The sequence below is a fragment of the Ursus americanus genome, chromosome X, assembly GCF_024610735.1.
Source record: "Ursus americanus isolate L20-20 chromosome X, mUrsAme1.1.p, whole genome shotgun sequence".
NCBI lineage: Eukaryota > Metazoa > Chordata > Mammalia > Carnivora > Ursidae > Ursus > Ursus americanus.
This window is the reverse complement of record NC_142164.1, coordinates 32,570,925-32,592,031: the sequence shown is the minus strand read 5'-3', so window position 1 is coordinate 32,592,031 and position 21,107 is coordinate 32,570,925. Positions and strand designations below refer to the sequence as shown.

Here is a 21,107-nt window from a genome sequence, read left to right as displayed (position 1 = left end):
CTCAGGAGAATAGTTGTGACCAAACAGCGAATTGCGAGTGTTGTTGAAATGTAAAACTGTTAGATGTGTCCAATAGGACCGCTCTAGAGCACCTGAATCTCAGGCCAGGGTTAGACAAACTGTTTTAGGCATAAGCAATGATAATTTCCTAAAAGGGGACAGACATGATCAAAATGGTTGTGGGCACTTGCTCTGGTCCATTTTCTCATTCAGAAGATATGTATTGAAACTGCTTTGTCAGGGTGCCCTGGTGGTTCAGTCAGAGTCTGACTCTTGATTTCGGTTCAGGTCATGATCTCAGGGCTGTGATATCAAGCCCCGCGTCCGGCTCCGCACTGGGCATGGAGCCTACTTGAGATTCTCTCTCTCCTTTTCCCTGTGCCCCTACCCGCCCCCCCACTTGCACACACTCTGTCTCTCTCTCTCTAAAAAAGAGACAGAAAGAAAATGCACTGTGTTTGTGCATTATTCTAAGGGCTGTGGTGAATACAGAGATAAGTAAGCTGTACCTCCACTCTAATAAGGTTATAGTCTTGTTGGGGAAATAAATTGATTCACTAAGCTCTGCTGTTCAGGAGGCTACGATGGCAAATGGTTGAGAATACTGACTTCAGTGGTAGGCAGACCTGGGTCTGAGACCTGGCTCTACCTCTCAAGAGCTCTGTGACGTTGGGAAAGGCACTCAACCTCTCTGAGCTCATTTGCTGTTCTGTAAAATGGGAATAACAGTATCACCTGGTTTATAGATTGTTTTTGTGAGACGTAACTTACATAATGTATATAAAGCATTTAGCAGAATGCACCTACATAATAAGTGCTCCGTAAATGTCAGCTGTAATGTAAACTTACAATGACAGGTTATTATGTTATCTTAATTATTATTATTACCTACTCTGTAGGCACTGTGATCAGGGCTGGGAATATGAAGATGAATGGGATATGGCCCCTTCCATCAAAGAGTTTTGTTATGAATGCTGTCCTTGTGGTGACTGTATTTTCCCACTCAGACACTGGTACCTAGGCTCCGACGGTAAAACAAGATATTTAAAATCGGGGCTGTCTGAAAGAATCCGGCGCTGGCTGTCATAGAAGAAGACACAGCCAGTCCTGGGCAGAGAGGATTGTTATCTCAGGTGGGTTCTAGCCGAAGAGACTTGCTCAAAGATGCTTTTGAAGAGCCGTTAGGAGATGGGTGGAGAGCATTCCACTGGAGAGAAGCACAAAGGAGAAGGAACGGGGTAGGAAACGGTGGCCGGCTTGGGAAATGGAATCTTTCTAGAGTGTGGGTCAAGGATGCCACGCACGTGATGGGAAGTGACATTGGAGAGAGAGGTATCAATACTAAACCGGGTATGGCCTTGAATGTTGTGCACGAAAGGTGGGACTTTGTTTTTTGTAGAATCAATCGTAGATCTTCTCTCCAGGGAGCTGGCAGTGTGAAGATTACATTGGAGGGACACAAGACTGGAGATAGACCAACGAAAAGGCTTTTGGAGTAGGTCAGACATGAGGTGATCCAGGGGTACGATGGAAGAATCCAGACTGCTTATTTACTTTGCCCTCCCTCCCTTTGTTTCTTGTGGCCAAACTTCAGCCTCAAATTTGTAAACCTGGAGACAGAGCACAGTGGGGAATTGGAAAGGGAAAGCTGATTTGGCAGGGGAGATAGTTGAAAATGGGACCTAATGCAGCGGGGAGTTCAGTGTAGACACTTAGACTTTCCTGGCTGGAGTCCTCCTCACTCAGCTTCCTTCTCCCTTGGCCAGAAGGTCAAGTCCAGATTTTGAGTGGAGCCCCTCTAAATTTTTTTTAAGATGTTATTTACTTATTTATTTGGGGAGAGAGAGAAAGAGAGAGCAAGCAGGGGGAGTGACAGGCAGAGGGAGAGGGAGAAGCAGACTCCATGCTGAGCAGAGAGCCCGATGTAGGACTCGATCCCAGGACCCTGAGATCATGACCTGAGCCGAAGGCAGGCATTTAACCGACTGAGCCACCCAGGCGCCCCGAGTGTAGCCCTTCGAAAGTGGACCCTGACCTTCGACTCCCAATCACGTCTGTCCCAAACCCCAGGCAGAGTGGTCCAACCACACAGTTTCTCCACCTCCAGAATATAACCTTCTCTTCACAACTCTGTATCTCAAATGCCTTCACCAGTGATGTCTCTCTGAGGAATCCCTACTTACGTTCTAAGATAAAGTTCAAAAGCCCTCTTTGGAAAATGTTTCCTGACCCGCACGGCTCTCACCCCACCGCTCAAGAACTAGGACTCTAACAGCATAACAGCACTAATAGTATGTCTTTGTTTTTCTGTTTCTCCCACTAGACAGTAAGCTCTTCGAGAGAAGGGGACTTTGGGCCCTAATTCCCTAAATGTACAGCACCCGGGGCAGTGCCTGGTACCCGCTAAGCCTTCAATTAAGGACTGGGTATAAGTGAATAAGTGAGTGAATAGGGTAGACAGTCAAGTTGAAATCTTCTAGAAAGTCATTTGGAAGTACAGGTGTGGAGCTTGAGTAATCATGGAAAGAGCAGGTGAGCTGTAGCTCAGTGTCGAACACCCATGTGACCTGGAGACTAGTGCTGTTGACTTACCTAACCAGGGAGGCGACGGGGCGGCAGTTTCTGTTGGTACAGGTTAAGTATGTGAAGTGTGGGTGTTCCAGAGCGCTGCCTGATTTGGACAAAGGAAGGTGACAAATACACCCCTTCTTGTTGACCGCTGTTGAATTATTCACCCATAGCTGTGGCTATGGTTTTTTTTTTTCATCGATTGTGAAACAATGTATTCTTCCATGTTTTGTCCACCCTTCGTTGCTCTCTCCTACTCCTTCGCCATGCGAGCTTAAATATATGTTGCCAAATCTCTGATTTCAGTAACCAGCCTGGCTTTCCCAGTCGTATTTACCTGGCCTGCTAGTAGCTGAGATAAAGCCTCCAGTTCAATATCGCCTGCCTTTATCTTATAGTTCCCTTTCAGTTGCCAGAAAAAGAAGTAACAGAGTTCACAATTAACTCCCGATTATCCACAGATGAGTTTCCCAGCGTGTGTACCCAGCCTCCCGCCCCATGTGCTGCTGCTGAATGACAAAGATTAGTAAACAGATTATTCGGTCGGCTGCATTCCTCCAGTGAATCGCTGTAGGGGGTGAAAACAGGCACCCCTCCTCTCCCATCAAATACCTTTCAGAATTTTTGACGGAGAGTTTCAGGTAGTTAGTTGTAGGTACACCTTTCTCAGCAAAGATTTGTGTTCAGGGTTTGAGTGTAGTTAAATGAGCCCGTGGAGTGGTTTCATAATTGCTGCATTGTTAGTCAAACTCTGTAATTAGGGATGACTTCATTGGCCTAAGATTTCTCTATGGGTGACGCCCTGAATTCAGACCCAGTCGTACACCATATCCTTTTATGAAAAAGCCAACAAACAAGGTTTTGTTTGCTTTTTGTTTTATTCTCTTTTTTGAAAATCTGTTTTCCTTTGTCTCAGATGTTTAGGGAGAGAGAGGATCTGTGTTTTGTTTTGGTTTGGTTTTTTTCCTGCCTCTTTCCCTTTAGAGAGGAGGCAGGCCTAGGAGTGAGGGAGGAAACAGAATTTGGGACAGATCGAAGTGCTTTGCAGATGAGAAAATTCAGAAAAATGCAGAGACCCTGGGAGCTTTTACTTTTGATTAGTATTTCATTTGGCTACATTTAAATGGAAGGAAGATATATTTCTGTGTTGTTTTGTTAATATCAGCATGCTTCCTCTGTCTCTCTCTCTCTGTTTCTCTGTCTCTCTCTCCCATGTAAATAAAGTTCACTTTTGTGGGAAGACAGACTGGGGGAAAGGACGGAATTCAAAAGTCAGACTTTCTTTTGGCCTGTCAATCACATGCTGTGAACTTGAAGTTAAACTTTTATTCGGCAAGCAAATTTTGCTTTTTACCTCTTTACCTTTTATTTTTCATCACTGATTTTTTTTTAATGTGCAGATTGGGAGGAATATGATAATATTGACAAGCTGTTAGTGATTTTTAAAAGTGGTCCCAAAATACTTGAAGTAAAATTTGCATTTTTGAGAATATCTCCTGGCCACTCTCAAGTTGTAGTTAGAAACTGGCCTTAATGAAGGAGCCAGATTGAGTCATGGGTGAAAAGTGGCTGACAGGTTTTCGTAGGGCCCATCCTTCTTAAATTACTTTGACTAAAGGCTTATAATTTTTATGTACGCAGGACATCTTTATACTCTGGAGTCAGTAATTATAGGGCAAATGGAAAAACTTTTCATACACCCCATTTAAAAGGTTCTTACTAGGACTTATGCTTATTTTTATGTAGCCTCTCCTAACTACTTAGACATTCATTTATTCCCCCATTTTCTGTTTGTTTGTTTGTTTGTTTGTTTGTTAAAAAGATTTTATTTATGTATTTGAAAGAGAGAGCACAATCAGGGATGGGGGTTGTGGGGCAGAGGGAGAAGGAGACGAAGACGCAGACTCTGACATGGAGGCCGATGCTGGGGATCCAGACCCGAGCCAAAGGCAGATGCCCAACCAGCTGAGCCACCCAGGCGCCCCTCTCCATTTTCTTTCATTGAGGATTTGAAGTCACTGTATAACATTGTATAGTTTACAGCGTGCCTTCACATATGCCATCCTTAATCTTCATGAGGACCCTGGGGAAGGAAGTATTATTGCTGCTATTTTCAAATGACTAGACGGGCCAGATGAAATAAACTTGCTCATGGACACACTGCTAGGGAAGAGCAGAACCGTGGTTTCCATCTTGCCGTTACAACACCCCACGACCTTGAGTGAGGAACAACGATAGCCCCATGTACAGGGCAGTAATGATGTCAAATCCTCAGTTTTGCTTCGTAAGCCCCAGTCTAGGATGTTAGAGTTGCTTTGAGAGAAGGCCCTAAAGTACAACAAATGCCTCAGGAAGAAGAATAGAGCATCTGTAATTTTAATTTGTAAGATTTTCATTTTTTAAAATCTTCATTTAAAAAATCTACTGGCAGTCTTAACTAAATTACTTAAATGGGATGTTTTTTTCCCCAAGATAGTACTTAATTACTTCATTTCCTTAAAGATACCATCAAATACCTACTGGTAGTTTAAAGAAAAAAAACTTTTTTTTTTTTTTAAGATTTTATTTATTTATTTGACAGAGATAGAGACAGCCAGCGAGAGAGGGAACACAAGCAGGGGGAGTGGGAGAGGAAGAAGCAGGCTCCCAGCGGAGGAGCCTGATGCGGGGCTCGATCCCATAACGCCAGGATCACGCTCTGAGCCGAAGGCAGACGCTTAAAGACTGAGCCACCCAGGCGCCCCAGAAAAAATCCTTTTTTTATTCATTAATGCATTACATAAGCTACTTTAAAAATTGTGACTTTTGGGACGCCTTGGTGGCCCAGTGGGTTAAGCTTTCTGCTCAGGTCATGATCCCGGGGTCCTGGGATCGAGCCCCGCATCGGGCTCCCTGGTCAGCAGGAAGCCTGTTTCTCCCCCTCTCTCTGCCTGCTCTGCCAGCTCTGCCGCCAGCTCTCCCTACTTGTGCGCTTTCTCCTTCTCTCAGACAAATAAATACAATCTTTAAAAAAAATTGTGACTTTTATCAACTAAAGTATCTATTGTGAGGCTTTTAAATTTGATTTTGTATTTCTTAGATTTAACTCAGGTGCCTCAGGGTAGTGTTTATTTCAAATAATTATAAATAAATGAAATTGAGTTTATTTAAGCAAGAGACTCCTAAATTCAGCTGTTCTGTTATCCTGGACCAACTTGCCTCGAAATGTTGTTTTGGGGATATATGCATATTCCGGTTCTTTTTATTCTTCTTTGGATGTGCCTCCTGAAGTCTCCTGGGAGTTATAGGTGCTGTTGGGGAGAAAACAGTTTTGCTTCTGCCCTTTTAGATTCTTTGGCAGGTCTAATTAAATTGACATGAGACAGATTAACGCAACAGTTGAATAACCTGCATACCTCCTGTATCCATGGGAGAGACCCAGGAAAACTGAGTAACTCCCTAAAATGGCTGAAGCCACCACCTTAAATACCACTTTCAGCTAAAGACAAAAGAAGATGCTGGGGGTGGGGAGTCAGTTATGGGAGGTGACCAGGAAAAGCACAGTAAACAACAGTGAGCTTGTTATGCAGATTTAAGATTATGCCTTCCTCTATTAATAAGAGTTTCTAGAGATTTAGATAGTCTCTTCCTGTTAGAGCACGGAGACACTCTGACAAATGGAGATTTCCCTTATGAATGTAAATATTTCATACAAAAGGTTAACTTAGTTTTCAGAGCTTTACCTGTGTTTGCTATTTCATAAAAATAGCCAGCTTAAGATAATCAATATGCCAAAGAGGCATATTTTGGGGTGGCATATTTTGTTCCCCTTCAGTGTAAAATAAGTCACTTTAGGCTTTCATCAAGACAATTAGACAGGGGGACGGCTGGGTGGCTTAGTCCGTTAAGTTAAACATCTGAGTTCGGCTCAGGTCATGACCTCAGGGTTGTGGGCATTGGGCGTCCTGCTCAGTGGGGAGTCTGTTTCTCCCTTTCCCTCTGCACCCCCTCCCACTAATGCATGTGCATGCACGCACTCTTTCAAATAAATAAAATTTTTTTAAAAAGACAATTAGGAATAAGAAGAGAAAAAACTTGAAAGTCTATTTTGAGGTTTTTTTAATGCTGCACTATATTGATTTTTAAAATTTTTATTTTTGAAGTATAGTTGACATACAATGATTAGTTTCAGCTGTACAGCATAGTGGTTCGACAGTTCTATACATTGCTCAATACTCAGCTCCATAAGTGTAGTTACCGTCTCTATTAATATCTTTTTCAGTAAATGGTTGCCTTGAAATCATTTCTGTGAGATCCAAGCATTTCCTAATTCTGTAGGAAGAACAAAAGTACTTCTTTCCTGGCCTATCTGAAAAGAAATTAATAATCTTTAAAGTCTCCAGAGGCTTTTCCCTTCTATACGTTTATTGCAGCCGCTAATCCCCTTTGTGTCAAATTATAATTATTTATATGTTGCCTTCCCCAGATTATAAATTCCTTGAGGGCAGGAACTAGGCATATAACAGATGCCTAAACTATTGGTAAAATTGTGTGAGGGTAGAGGTGTGTGTCTGTGTTGGGGAGGAATATGAAGAAGAGGGAAAGAGGTTCCTGCCCTGATCTGCCCCGCCCTGCCTGCAAAGAGGAGAAGGGGGGGGGGGGAGGGTTTAGTCAGCAGGGTTGAAGGGTTGGGCAGGAGAGGGAGCTGTGTCTAGAACCATCTTTGTCTAATGCTCTTTCATAAAGAAGGGATATGGTAGTATGAGAATAAAATCACTTGTCTTTTTTTTTTTAAACTCACATACTTTAGATCATTACTGATGTACAAACTGCCCAAACTGTAAAGGACCTTTAGAGACAAAGGAGAGGCCACATGTTTTGGATTTTCTGAGATGGTCTCACTTTCAAATTTTGTGTGCCATTGTTCTACATGGTATGGTTCATGGGAATGGTTAATAATTTCGTATTGAAAATGTTACTATTTTGGGGCGCCTGGGTGGCTCAGTTATTAAGCGTCTGCCTTTGGCCCAGGGTGTGATCCCAGGGTCCTGGGATCGAGCCCCGCATCAGGCTCCTCCGCTGGGAGTCTGCTTCTTCCTCTCCCACTCCCCCTGCTTGTGTTCCCTCTCCCACTAGCTGCCTCTCTCTCTGTCAAATAAAATCTTTAAAAAATAAAAAAATAATTTAAAAAAAAGAAAATATTACTACTTAAAACTTGCATAAAGAAAATTGGAGTAAATCCTATAGAGTATGTTTGTAATCAGAAGTGTTAAGCATCATAATAGTAAAATAAAGGATACTTTTTTAAAGTATTACCATTAGATTACAGTTTAACATGAAAAATAGCTTTTTACTCTTCATTTTTAAAATGCCTACTTCGTATCTTACTGAAGATCTTTCTTTACTTTCTAGAGCCTCAGACTGCTCTGAAAGGTGACTTACCCACCTAACCTACTGAGAAGTGTGTCCCTCTTTGGTGACATTTTAACATCATAGGTAAGAAAAGTTTATGAAGAAGCAAATTCTGTTTTCTGTTTTTTCAAAGTCCTCTTTTTGGGACGCCTGGATGGCTCAGTCGGTCCAGCGTCTGCTGTAAGCTTGGGTCATGATCTCAGGGTCCTGGGATGGAGTCTCATGTTGGGCTCCCTGCTCTGTGGGAAGTCTGCTACTCCTTCTGCCCCTACCCCCACTTATGCTCTCTCTCTCTAGCTCTCTCTCTCAAATAAATAAATAAAATCTTTTAAAATGTAAAATAAAATTAAAAAGATAGAAGTCTGTTTTTGGTGCGCCTGGTTGGCTCTGCCAGTGAAGTGTGTGACTCTTGATCTCAGGGTCACGAGTTCAAGCCCCACGTTGGGGTTGGAGCTTACTTAATAAAAAATAATAATAATAAAATGTTAAAAATAAATAAGTAAATGAAAGTCTTTTTACTTAATTTTTGAAAATACCAGTCATTAGAAATGTGTATTGCATTGTGGTGGAAACATTAAATCAATCATATGGTTGATTTAAAATATCCCAGGGGTTTGAGAAAGCTGAATTTGAATTCCAGTTTCACGGTCCCTCTGAACCTAAGTTATCTTATAAGAAAAAAGAGGAGAATATTTACCTCCTAAGGCTGTTGTCAGGGTTCAGGGAATTAATACAAATATGAATTTAATATAGTGCTTGGCACGTGGTTGTCGAATGGATGAATTTAGTAAAGAGCTGTTTTATCAAGTGCCTACTATGTGCCTGGGACTGTGATAAGTTCCAGAGAGAACAGCTATGGCTGTGAAAAAGACAGGTGTAGCCCAGCTCTCTCTTGATGAGTTGTTGAGTAGTTTTTTAACTATTGACAAAAATTTCTAAAAGGGGTAAATACACAATCTCAAATTCGTGTTTTGTATAGAACATGAAATGTAACATAGAGTACTTTTTTTGAAAGAGTAACACATTTGAGGCCGTGAAACTATCCTGTAGATCCCTGTCATGATGTATTTGTCCAAACCCACAGAATATATAGCACCACGAATGAACTCGAAGGTAAACCATGGACTTTGGTGAGTACGATGTGTCAGTGTAGGTTCATTGATCATCGCAAAGGAGCCTCGTCTGCAGGGGGATGTTCATAGCTGGGTAGGGTGTGTGTGAGGACTGAGATCTCTGTACTTCCCGCTCGGTTTTGCTGTGAACCTAAAAGTGTTCTATAAAAGTAAAGTCCTCAAAAAAGATTGAAAAAGAGAAAAAGCCAAAAACAAAACAAAACAAACAAACCCAAAAAACCCAACCAAAGCCAGAGAACACGTAATCAGTTTCATGCCTTTCTGTCCAAAAATTGTTGATAAGTTTGTATTTGGGGATTACCCATTGTGAAACAGACCTCTTTTCTCTATGGCAGGGCTCAGTAAAGTTTTTCTGGAAAGGTCCAGATCATAAATGTTGTGGGCCAAGAGGCAAAATCAAGACTATTATATTGTTTTTTAAAAAGATTTTAGGGGCGCCTGGGTGGCACAGCGGTTAAGCGTCTGCCTTCGGCTCAGGGCGTGATCCCGGCATTCTGGGATCGAGCCCCACATCAGGCTCCTCCACTATGAGCCTGCTTCTTCCTCTCCCACTCCCCCTGCTTGTGTTCCCTCTCTCGCTGGCTGTCTCTACCTCTGTCAAATAAATAAATAAAATCTTTAAAAAAAAAAAAAAGATTTTAGTTATTATTTGAGAGAGAACATGAGAGAGCACAAGTGGTGGAGAGGGAGAAGCAGACTCCCCGCTGAGCAGAGAGCCAGATCCCAGGACCCCAGGATCATGACCTGAGCCGAAGGCAGACACTTAACCTACTGAGCCACCCAGGCACTCCTTCACATTGAATGATTTTTGAGTGACTTAATAGGAAAAAATGGTAACAATGTAAGGTGATGGATGTGCTAACTAACCTTATTGTAGTAATCATTTCATGATACATTAGTATATCAAATCATCATGTTATACACCGTAAGCTTACACACTATTATATGTCAATTATATCTCAATAAAGCTGAAAAAAATGGAAGTAGCCAGTAAGCTAGAGAGAGATAAGAGCTTAATAGAACAGTTGCATATTCTCTCAATCTTTGGTCACAAAAGGACTTTCAGTTTTCACATGAATAACCACAGATTTCTATTGTGATCTCTTTCCTGTCATTGCTAGGTACCTTGGCTCTTCCTTTGTAAAACTCTGTCCTTGAAAGGAGGATTCAGAGCTATTTTTTTTTTCTGAATAACTTCTGGTAAATAATGACTCCTCATGTGTCTGTTTTTCTTTATTATGACTTTAGCTATAAATATGGGAACACATTGAGATGGTTTTAGCAGTTTGCAGTTCTGTTTAAATTATCTCTAAGATGAGAATTTCGCAGGAATGCTTATAGTATAATCGTCACGAAAATCTTTCAGTCTTAAACCTTTCTGGTTTCTCTTTAGATCTTTAAATGGAGGAGATGGCTACCACTCAGATTTCCAAAGATGAGCTTGATGAACTCAAAGAGGCCTTTGCAAAAGTTGGTAAGTATTTTTTTTATAGCTTTAACTATAGTAAAGCCATCTTTGTTTGGCCCTAATGTAGGTTAATTCTCTAAAATATATGAATGGTTAATCACAAACCTTAGGGCAGGATAGTTAAAATCAATGGGATAAAGTTTTAGAAACTACACTTTAAACTGTTATTTCTAAATACATCTATCTACTATGGTCAAAGGTCTTTAGTCTAGGATACTAGTTCTTAACGTGGGGGGGGGGGCGGGGAGGGGGTGCCGTGGCTCCTGAAAACTGTGGACAAATTTTGTGTTGTTATTGTATTGTGAGTCATATTTTTCTGAGGAGAGGATCTGGAGCTTTCACCATATTCTCAGAGGGATGTGTGACCCGTGAAAATATTAGATGATGATTAGGTGATGTTTTACCTTTGCCTCCTTAGCTTGGCTTTATTGCCTTTTCCATGGATCTTCTGTGCCTTTGGATAATGCAGCCCCTTCTGCCTTCTCACGTTACATTCTAGTATCAGCATTCGATGGGAAGACTTAGCATTGCCGTTTGGTTTTTCCTTAAACCTCACTGAACGTGTCTTAGAATTTAGCAGCTATGGAAGCAGTTTATAGTATTTACATTCCAAATTTCAGTGCTCAGGTCAAGTCAATAGAAGCTAGTGAGAAAGCAGGGTAAGAACTGACTACTGGTGCATGTACTCCCATGAGTCAACGTGGGCTTAGAGAGATAAACTACTATTTGGTATCTCCCCGATGAAAAGGTATAAAGTTAGGTCATAATGATTTGTTATTTAAATCAGACTTGATTCTTTGACCTGCATTGCGAATCGCATTAATGAAAAGTAAGGAAGTGTACATCTCTATTCCCATACGTCCATGACCAGCATTTTCTGTGAAGGCATTTAGTAAGTAACAGCCTGCCTTGGGAAGAATAATGACCACCCGATCCCCACCCCCCAACCAAAGTGACTATTCACAATCTCATCAGAATTCTAAGTAGAAAAAAATGGGTAGGCCTGAATCTAACACATTTTTCTGTGTGTGTCGGGGGTGGGGGGGGGGAAGCAGTCTATTCACTGGCCGCAGATACTACCTGCTGTAAGAAAGAGCACTACCCAGGCTGATACAAGATTGATTACGAGAAAACAGCAGGTGAATTCTTGGCTGCAAGATTTTTTAAATCTCATGACTCTGTAGAAATAGCCTTATCAGAATTGTTTTAGGATTGCATATCCTTTGAACCTTCCTTTTTTTTCTTATAATCCTCTCTCAGTGTCGGGGACAGCCTAATTTATTTGTTGATGAATAGAAGTTTGGGGAGGACCAGGACTTACTATGGCCATTATTGAATCTTCAAGGCCTCGCTTCCTCAAAAAAAAAAAAAAAAAAAAAAAAAAAAAAAAGCTTATTGTTGAATACAGGCCTTGTTCTCATGGGAAGCATCTTGGAAATAATTGTGTGCAATATCTTTTTAAAATGTAAAGCTATTCAAGTATGGTTTACTTGACAGAACTGGAATACACTCTTCAGTAAAAGAGCTTCATTGCTCCTTACAAGCTTTAATGATATGAAGAAGGGTTCACCAGTTGTCTCCATGGAGGAACCATGGAGTTAAATTGCCCTAAGTCAGGGATCAGTTAGAGCTTGGACTGCAAGAAAGGGTCATCATAGAACTACTGTCTTATTTTAAATCCTGTATCTTGGAGGGGTTAGGGTAGACAAAAGAGATTCCCAAAGGCAGATTAGACTGTACGTGCTATTGATGTCCCTAACAGGCTTATATTCGTTCCTAAAATACGCAGTCTCTCATTGCTCTATATGCTGTAAGTAGAAATTCGGGAGCCCCCAGTTTCTGCCTGCTCTGCATATTATTCAGTATCTCACCGGGCGTTACTCGCATGTTAGGGTCGCAATCAATATTTAATTGACTGAATCCAAGGAATTACACGTAATCTTTTCACTTACTGAGACTTTGTCATTATCCACTGTAAACTAAAAGGGCCTTTGTTATGACGATTTTCATCATGGTGGAATTTATTGCCAGAGGTTTTGGCCATCACATTGTAGCACATAAAATTTATATATATTTTTTTCAGCATAATAAAGGCTTGTATGGAGTCTGTCTTTTAGAAAAGTGTTTAAAGACCCAGCTGAATCTTTTGATTTTTCCTTTAAAATCTTTGTAGTTTGTAGTTATTAGTTACGGAGCCCTGAGGCAACTGTCAAAGGTGTTACAGAAATCTTTTTTTTTTTTTTTTTTTTTTTCATTCATGGAAACTTGGTTTGAAAAACAAGCTCTAGAACTTACTTTCCTGTCAAGGACAATTCTTTCTTATTGGTGGGGGGAGGGCAGGGAGGACCACTTTGTCTCTGTTCAGTTGTGACAAAATATGGAAATCATTATGTGATTTTTCCCATCTATTAACAATAATAGCCTTGATTATCTCTTTAGAAATTCAGCAAAATCATAGTGTGTGAGGAAAATCTCTGTAATTACTGCTAACCATAGGTTTTGTCCAATCAATTAATAGTGCTTTGAAATTCTCTTTACTAGCAATAAATCGAGTATTAAGATTTAAAGTTCTCCTTTCACTCACTTTCTGCACCTGCTTAGTGGTAAGCTCCAAGCAATATATTTTCATCTAATTATTTTAATTTTCTCAACATTTGTTTCTAGTATTTCCCACTGGGATAGCAGAAGCCTTGGCTCTCTTTTTTTCCCCTACTTCATAATGTTTCCGTTTTAATTTAAATGCTGCATAAGTTCTTTCTAAAGAAGAATAAATAAAACTTTCAGAACACATGGGAAGTAAATATTTTACCACCTAGAAAATGTCTTCTGCGTTCTGAGAATTTACTCTTGTTATGGAAGCTGGAAGTCATTTGCATGATTACTTGTCATAAAGATAAATTCATGTATGTAAATCTTTTCAGATTGGCTTTAGTCCTGTAAACACTGACATCTGACTTTTTTCTCCTAAGCAGTTGCTACTGAGCTTTAAAAGAAAACACAAATTCAGCACTTTTGAAAGAAAAGAGTAACGGGGTTTTGTAAATGACTGGGAATACTGTGGGTATAGTCCTTTGTGGCTCCCCACCAAACAAAGTAAAAAAAATTTTGGTTATGGTGATTTTCTCCTCTCAGGAAGTTGACTTGTTTCAAATTACTTGATATTCTGTAGTACATAAAAACCACATCAGGATGATGCCACAAAAGGCACAGTGGTTTAGTTTAATTTACTTTTAGTATTCAATAAAAACTACACCAGTGCATATTTGTTTAATTATGACTTAAAAAAAGAAAACCTAGAGGCCAGCCCAAAAAATAAACTAACCAGTGCTATTTCACTGAGCCATCTGGTTAATTATCAGTGGAATATTAGAGGCGAAGGTCTTGGGAGGGTCTGCAAGCCCTGTTTTGGTGGCGTGGAAGGTAGAAGTACGCATGTGTGGGTGGGTAGGCTTCAGAGCACGAGCGCACGTGTGTGAGGATGTGCTCATGTGAGCGTGTGTGTGTATTTTTAAAGTGGGAGAGTGGCAGCAGGTGGGAACTGGTGGCCAAAGTTGCTGGAAATTTTGCATTGGAAAAAGATCGATAGACAACATTTTTGACTGCCTGGTTTCAGCCTGCTAATCTTGCCCAGCCTTCAGCCATCCCTGACCTCCACCTTTGAGGAGCCACAAGTGGGACGAACTCTTAGGTAGCGACCTCACTTCTGCCCTGAGCTGGGACTCATTAAACTGCCTCTTCTATTTGCCGGAATGAGCTACCTCAAAAGGTACAAGCTGTGAAGGGCAAAACTCATGTTTAGTGAAGCATCTGGAGATGTTTAGCGGCTGCCTTTGCTGACGTTTAAATGCCTAATGAAAGCTCGACTTTACTGCTTAGATCTCAGGATGGACTATAATCTAAATTCTTCTGCACGAGTCTTTTGGCTGAGTCTTCTAAATCAATACTTCGTGTGCTTTCACGGGCATTCAAGATCATGTATGTGCGCGCACGTGTGGAAATCCATTACCGTTAGACACGTAGATTCCTTTTGTCATTATTATTTTTTTTAGCGCGAAAATGTTGTGGGATACATTGGTTAAACTAAATGGAACTTTTAAACCCAGCTTTTCTGAAAGGGTGGGCATCTGTACTTGATTGGTTTTCTTCTTTAGGTCCTAATGCGCACTATCCGTGATGGGTGAGTAGAGAGGTTGCATGTGTATTACAGATGAGGACGCACATATGCAACCTCTTTATAAGGAGAGACACTGGATTTAGACAGATTCAAGGATGGTTAAAGCAACACACACACACACACACGCACACACACACACACACACACACACACAACTTGGGGGTCAAAGGAAATTCCCATCTTCCTTACTGTCGGATTTAAAAGACGAACTAGCACCCCAAAAGATGCATTCGAAGTGATAGATTGCGCCTCACACCACCTGGACATGGGCAGTGCAAAAGAGCTAAAATCAAAACCACTTGAATTCTGGCTCAGCTTTCTCCAGACAAGTACTTAAAATAGCTTAAATAACAGGATGCAAGGGGAGGGAAAACATTTCCTTTTAAGGATATGCATTCTTGGTGTGATTCAAACTTCTGCAGGAACACGGCTGTATAATAAGTTTATTTACTTTAAGGTTACTTGGGGGAGGGTGTTGAGAGAGTTAACTGGCATTTAAACTAATACTTGGTACAAGAGCATAATGGGGTTTAAGACAGAATGCAGATGTGACCCCTACATGTGTCATCAGAGAGAGAGAGACACAGAGACAGAGTGACAGACAGAATCTGTTGTTACAAACAGTTGGTTTCCTTTCGCTGAATCCAGTAGTCAATATGAAAGGCCTCTCGGGCACAGCACTGGGAGCCTGTTAGTGATTTTTTTTTTTAAGTGTAGTGATTTTTCTTTAAAAAGAAGAACACTTGGTCAATGGACTGAATATTTAGCTGTTTACTTTCTGTGGGAACTTTGTTCAGCGGGGAGGTGTGGAGTTTCTTTTTTCCTGCCCTTTGTTAATGTTGACTCCTACTGACCATATTTTCTGGACCCCAAAGTTGAGACTTGCTTGCACAGAAGCATTAAGAATGCTCTAGGTAGTATAGGCGGTATGATAACATCTACCTTATCAGGTGGTTGAAAATAGGAGTCTTCGAAATGCAGAACCTGTCCGACCCCACGCCGATGTGTAGTTAACGAAGACGTGGCAAATGAGCCAGAAAGGGCTTCCAGAATATTGGCAGCTTTAATGAGAAAATAGAGGGCTGCCATTATGCCAGGACACTGGGATGTTTCCAGTCGTTAAAACTGTTTTCAATCTAGGTCTGTGTTTTTTGGGTCAGTTTATTATTAAATTCTCCATGTTTGTGTCAAAACTCCGAATAGAAAAAGATCACTGCCAGACCTGGTTTTGGGCTCCTGGTTAATAATATCACCACTAAGATGGAAGCTTTCTAAAATGCCATTAAGCTATCTCATTTTCTGGCTTTCCAAGCACAGCATATTAGATCTCTGATAATAGTTAAAGGATGTGTGTGTGTGTGTGTGTGTGTGTGTGTGTGTGTGTGTGTGTATTTTGGCGGGGGATTGGAAATAAAATTAGCATAAAACTCTTTAAAAATAATTGCACCCTATTTTGTCTTTCAAGTACTTTTCCAGCTGGGAGATTTTGTAAAATTAATTGCAAGCTGCCTTTTTAGGCTCCCTCTGCCTTTTTATTGAAATTGAAATTGTTGTCTTCAAAAAGATATGATTTAGGAGTTCTAAGAAAGGCTGGCTATAATTTACTAGGACTAACACTAAAATGTCTTTGATTACGGGAGGTAGTATGGGCTCGATCTGCTGATAAAATATGGGAAAATAGCAGAGTAGGTAAAACTTTTAAAATATGTAAAACTAGGTGCATATGTTCAATGATTCTTTTCCCCTCTCTGGAAAGATAGAGGATAGCTAGGTATTCCAAGTGACTCCTATTTTCACAAGGATTTTAAAGCCACAGTTTCAAGTACGAACCAGAGAGAGTCCCTCCGATGAATTTCGATATCTTTGGTATCTAGCTCAGTGCCTACCCCAGAGGCTGCAGAGCTTGCCTTCCGCCAAACCAGTGCACACAGTATTTCTTGATACAGACAAAGCAGGTTTCTACATTTAGAACAGGAGAACTCCTGACCTGACAGCCATCACTGCTTGTCTACTTGGGTACTCCTCAGTGGGTGTGTTCACTTAGAAAACCAAATTACAGATCTGAAGGCTGCCGGGTGGGGACAGGATTAGAACAAAGGGAATGAGATTGAATGTTATTTAAGGGATATTTCTGTCGTTATGGTTTCCTGGTGAATTGCCATTCGGTCTTTTAGTGCTATTTCTGGACTTTTTCCTTATTGTTTGTTTAATTCTGTGTTTAAAATGCTCCTTAGATTAGGGCATTCTTTTCCTGGTTAATACCTGAGAATCAATGGTCCTACAAAAATTGTTTTTTCCCATCGCTTGTTATATGCAAGGTACTGGGCTAGGTATTGGGGTGGAGATCAAAGATTCAGAAGAGTCTCTGCCAAGAGATTTGCAACCTAATAAGGAAGATTGCTGTGTACTGACCAAGTCTTCCTCCTCCAACCCCCTTTAAAATGGTCCCATCAGTTACTAACAGCATCTGTTTATTACTACTCTTACTTCAAAATGGAGTTTCCACATGTGGTTATTTTATGTTAGTTGTATTTTAGGGTGGGTACTTCCTGGCATCTTTTAATCACATCACTGAGCTGTCTTCTAAGTAATGCCCAACAGAGGTTATTTCAGGGAAGGCTCACGCAAATGCTACTTCTCCCCATTGCCTACACCTCTATCTAAGGCTAATAAACTGCCAGTTGGACTAGACTCTGGGGGCCTTGGTCAGTTTCATGTAGTTTTGAATGCACAGTTCTCCAGTATTCATTTTAAAAATCTCTGCCTTCTGCTTCTATTCTGTCACTGAGAAATCAAAAAGGAATAATTAAACACCTGTTCTAGGCTAGGTCGAGACTGGAGTCAATCACAGATTAAATTATGCTCAGATACATCATTTCAGAAGTCAGGGTAAAGTAGAATACCTTTAAAAATATTTTTTAAGGACTTATTTATTTTAGAGAGAGAGCATGAGTGGGAGGGGCAGAAAGAGAGGGAGAGAATCGTCAAGTAGACTCCATGCTGAGTGTGGAGCCCAGTACTGGGCCCGATCCCAGGACCCTGAGATTGTGACCTGAACCAAAATCAAGAGCCAGCAGCTCAACCAACTGAGCTACCTAAGCACTCCTTAAAAATATTTTTCTATCAGAAACTGCCAAGTGGAAGAAGTTTTGATAGTAGCAAGGAATAAGTGATCTTTTCGTAAAAGATCTAAAAATGAAGGAATGTTGTATTTAGATAATGTGATGTAATAATGATCAGAATATTATTACTGTATATTTGTTTTTAGTATGTATTCTGATTTTACCTCCAATATTTTTTGAAAGTGTGTTCGTGTGTGTGCGTGTGCATGTGCGTGCATGCACGTGTGTGTGGTTTGTGACGTTTTGGCTACTCAAATTTAGAATCAGAGTGTGCTAGAGTCAAAAAGGGAACTTGGAGACCATTTGATCCAAAGGACTTATTTTACAAATGGGAAAATGAAGACCTAGAGAGGTGACTTATGCAAATCCTACGTCACATTACTCCCACTTGTATCCCTTCAGCTATGCTGTGTATCTTTCACTATGCCACACTTACACCCTAGTAACGAGCTCTATTTTAACTTTTTATTTTATTTTATTTATTTATTTTGGGGGGGGAGAGGAAGAGCAAGAACCTTAAGCAGGCTCCATGCCCAATGCTGAGCCCAACATGGGGCTTGATCTTGTGACCCTGAGATCATGGCCTGAGCTGAAATCAAGAGTCAGTCCCTTAACTGACTGAGCCACACCCACCCAGGCACCCCTCTATTTAAACTTTTTAAAGAAAATGGGAGAAATTGATTGGTTTATGCATGGAAGGAGGTATATTTAAACTCAAGAATTTCATTCATCAAAAGTTGCTAAAATCCTGCCACAGTACCATGTGGATTTCTTTGTTCTTTTTAGCAATTGCAGATGTTGCTGCTGGATTGATTTCACATATAAACACTTTACTAGTAAAGTGTTTGATGTATGGCCTTTTATTAATTCAAAGCAAAGAAAGTAAAGATGTGCCCTAGGGAAATTAAGTGCTCTTTGTCAAAGGAAATATTTGTGATTTTCAGAAGTTTGGGGTGGTTTGAGGATGATGTTTTAGAAATATACTCTAATTGGTAGATTTAAATGTGCCAATTACATTTAAGAGTACTTGACTCTAGACGTATACTTCATTAAAATTAAATATAGAATTTCATCAGCCCTCAAAATATTGGGAAATGGTTTCATATAGGATATTTAATATTTTAATAGTTGACAAAAATTGGCTAATATGAATTACACTTAGAGCACACTTAGAATAAGGTCCATGGCGCTCTGCCTGCTTGTGTGCTCGCTCTCTCTCTGTGAAAGAAAAAAGAAAATCTTTAAAAAAAAAAAAAAAAAGATCCATGGGGCGCCTGGGTGGCTCAGTCAGTTAAGCGTCTGCCTTCGGCTCAGGTCATGATCCCAGGGTCTTGGGATGGAGCCCCAGGTCGGGCTCCCTGCTCAGCGGGGAGTCTGCTTCTCCCTTTCCTCCCTGCTCCCGCTCTCTCTCTTGCTATCTCTGTCCTCTGTCTCTCTCTCAAATAAATAAGCGAACCTTTAAAGGAAAAAAAAAAAAAATCGAAAGTACTTTCCGTGACCTATGAGAGTATCCGTCATCAGCTCCTTGGCCTCATCCCTTACTTTCTCCTTTGTTTCCTCTGCTCAAGTCCTACTGGATCTTTGCTGTTCTCAAACCGTATCAGACACTCTTCCATTTCACAGACTTTGCATTTGCTCTTTCCTGTGCTTGAAATCTCTTCCCCCAGATAGCCACATGATTTGCTCCCTTACCTCACGTAAGTCTTCATTCAAATATAACCTTGTCAGGGGCGCCTGGGTGGCACAGCGGTTAAGCGTCTGCCTTCGGCTCAGGGCGTGATCCCAGCGTTATGGGATCGAGCCCCACATCAGGCTCCTCCGCTATGAGCCTGCTTCTTCCTCTCCCACTCCCCCTGCTTGTGTTCCCTCTCTCTGGCTGTCTCTCTCTGTCGAATAAATAAATAAAATCTTTGGAAAAAAAAAAAAACAAATATAACCTTGTCAAAGTGGCCATCCTTGACCACTGACATTTTGAGCTGCGTATTCTGTATCGTGGGCGGGGGTCATATACGTTGTAGGGTATTTGGCAGCGCTGCACGCTGGATGCTGGGAGCATTCTCACACCACCCCTCACCCTGGCCCCCAGTCGTGGCAACCAAAAATGTCCCCAGATGTTTCTGAAGGTTCCCTGGGGGGCCAAAGAGCCCCCAGTGTGACCCCTTTCCCTGCTTTATTTTTCATCACAGCACTTATGTTGTATTGCATTATATTATATTTTATAGTCCTATCTCACCTTATATGTTATTTGCTTAGTAGTTGTCGTTAAACTGTGCGCTCGCAGACAGCAGACTTCTCTTTTGTTGGTGGCAGCGTCCCCGATTCCCAGAACGGTACCCAGTACGGTTTTAAAGTAACACGTCAAATAGATGAATTTCACAATGCATTTTCTGGAACAATGCTGTGGTTATCTTGAGTCATTTCTCTATTGAGGTTGTATCCTTTTATTATAATAATTAAATTTATGTATGAAATTCAGTGGGGACCTAAGGAATAAAAGGTATTATTGAACAGTAGGTATTTGAAATTGCTGGTGAAAGTCCAATTTTCTTTACTTAAAAAAATATGCCCGAGTGATTACAACACTCAGGATGTTAGCCCTGTTTCCCAGTAAATTAACTTCTGGTCATTGATCAGTTTTTTTCCCATTTTTAAAAGTCTCAGGCTAGGGGCGCCTGGGTAGCGCAGTCGTTAAAGCGTCTGCCTTCAGCTCAGGGCGTGATCCTGGCGATCCGGAATCGAGTCCCACATCAGGCTCTTCCGCTATGAGCCTGCTTCTTCCTCTCCCACTCCCCCTGCTGTGTTCCCTCTCTCGCTGGCTGTCTCTCTGTCACATAAATAAATAAAATCTTTAAAAAAAAAAAAAAAAAGTCTCAGGCTAAGCATCATCAGCACTTAAGATACATACTCCATTAGAACTGTCCTAGCATAAAAATAAAAAGGTTATTTATAGAGTCATGGTAAACATTTGCATTACTCAGGACTGCATTTATTTTTATGAACTCCGTATTTGTCTTAGATTAATGTTTATTTACATTAGCACTTGAAAAAAATGGCACTGAAGATGGTAGTTTAATTTCAGGTGTGCTTTGTAATATAATCAGCATCAATTCCTACAATACTCTACTAGACTAACGGGAGAATGAGGGGCATAAAACTTCTAAATAGATACAGTAGAAATTGTTTCATACCATGGTGGTGTTTTATTGGTATATAGTCTATTATTTTTTAAAAGTCCTGTCAGCTTTCTGATT

The 21,107-nt window shown here is 40.8% G+C and overlaps 1 protein-coding gene across 3 annotated transcripts in view; it reads left to right on the top strand.

Moving 5' to 3' along the window:
* The window catches only part of PLS3 (plastin 3), an 80,001-nt gene that overhangs the window by 31,994 nt on the left and 26,900 nt on the right, over positions 1 to 21,107 (top strand). For 2 of the 3 annotated variants that reach the window (XM_045800708.2, XM_045800709.2), the window contains exons 2-3: positions 7,960 to 8,043; positions 10,486 to 10,566. In XM_045800708.2, the coding sequence (XP_045656664.1) occupies positions 10,494 to 10,566 (73 nt within the window). In that variant the 5' untranslated portion in view covers positions 7,960 to 8,043; positions 10,486 to 10,493. The remainder of the gene's footprint in view (positions 1 to 7,959; positions 8,044 to 10,485; positions 10,567 to 21,107) is intronic. The other variant, XM_045800710.2, reaches the window with a different exon arrangement.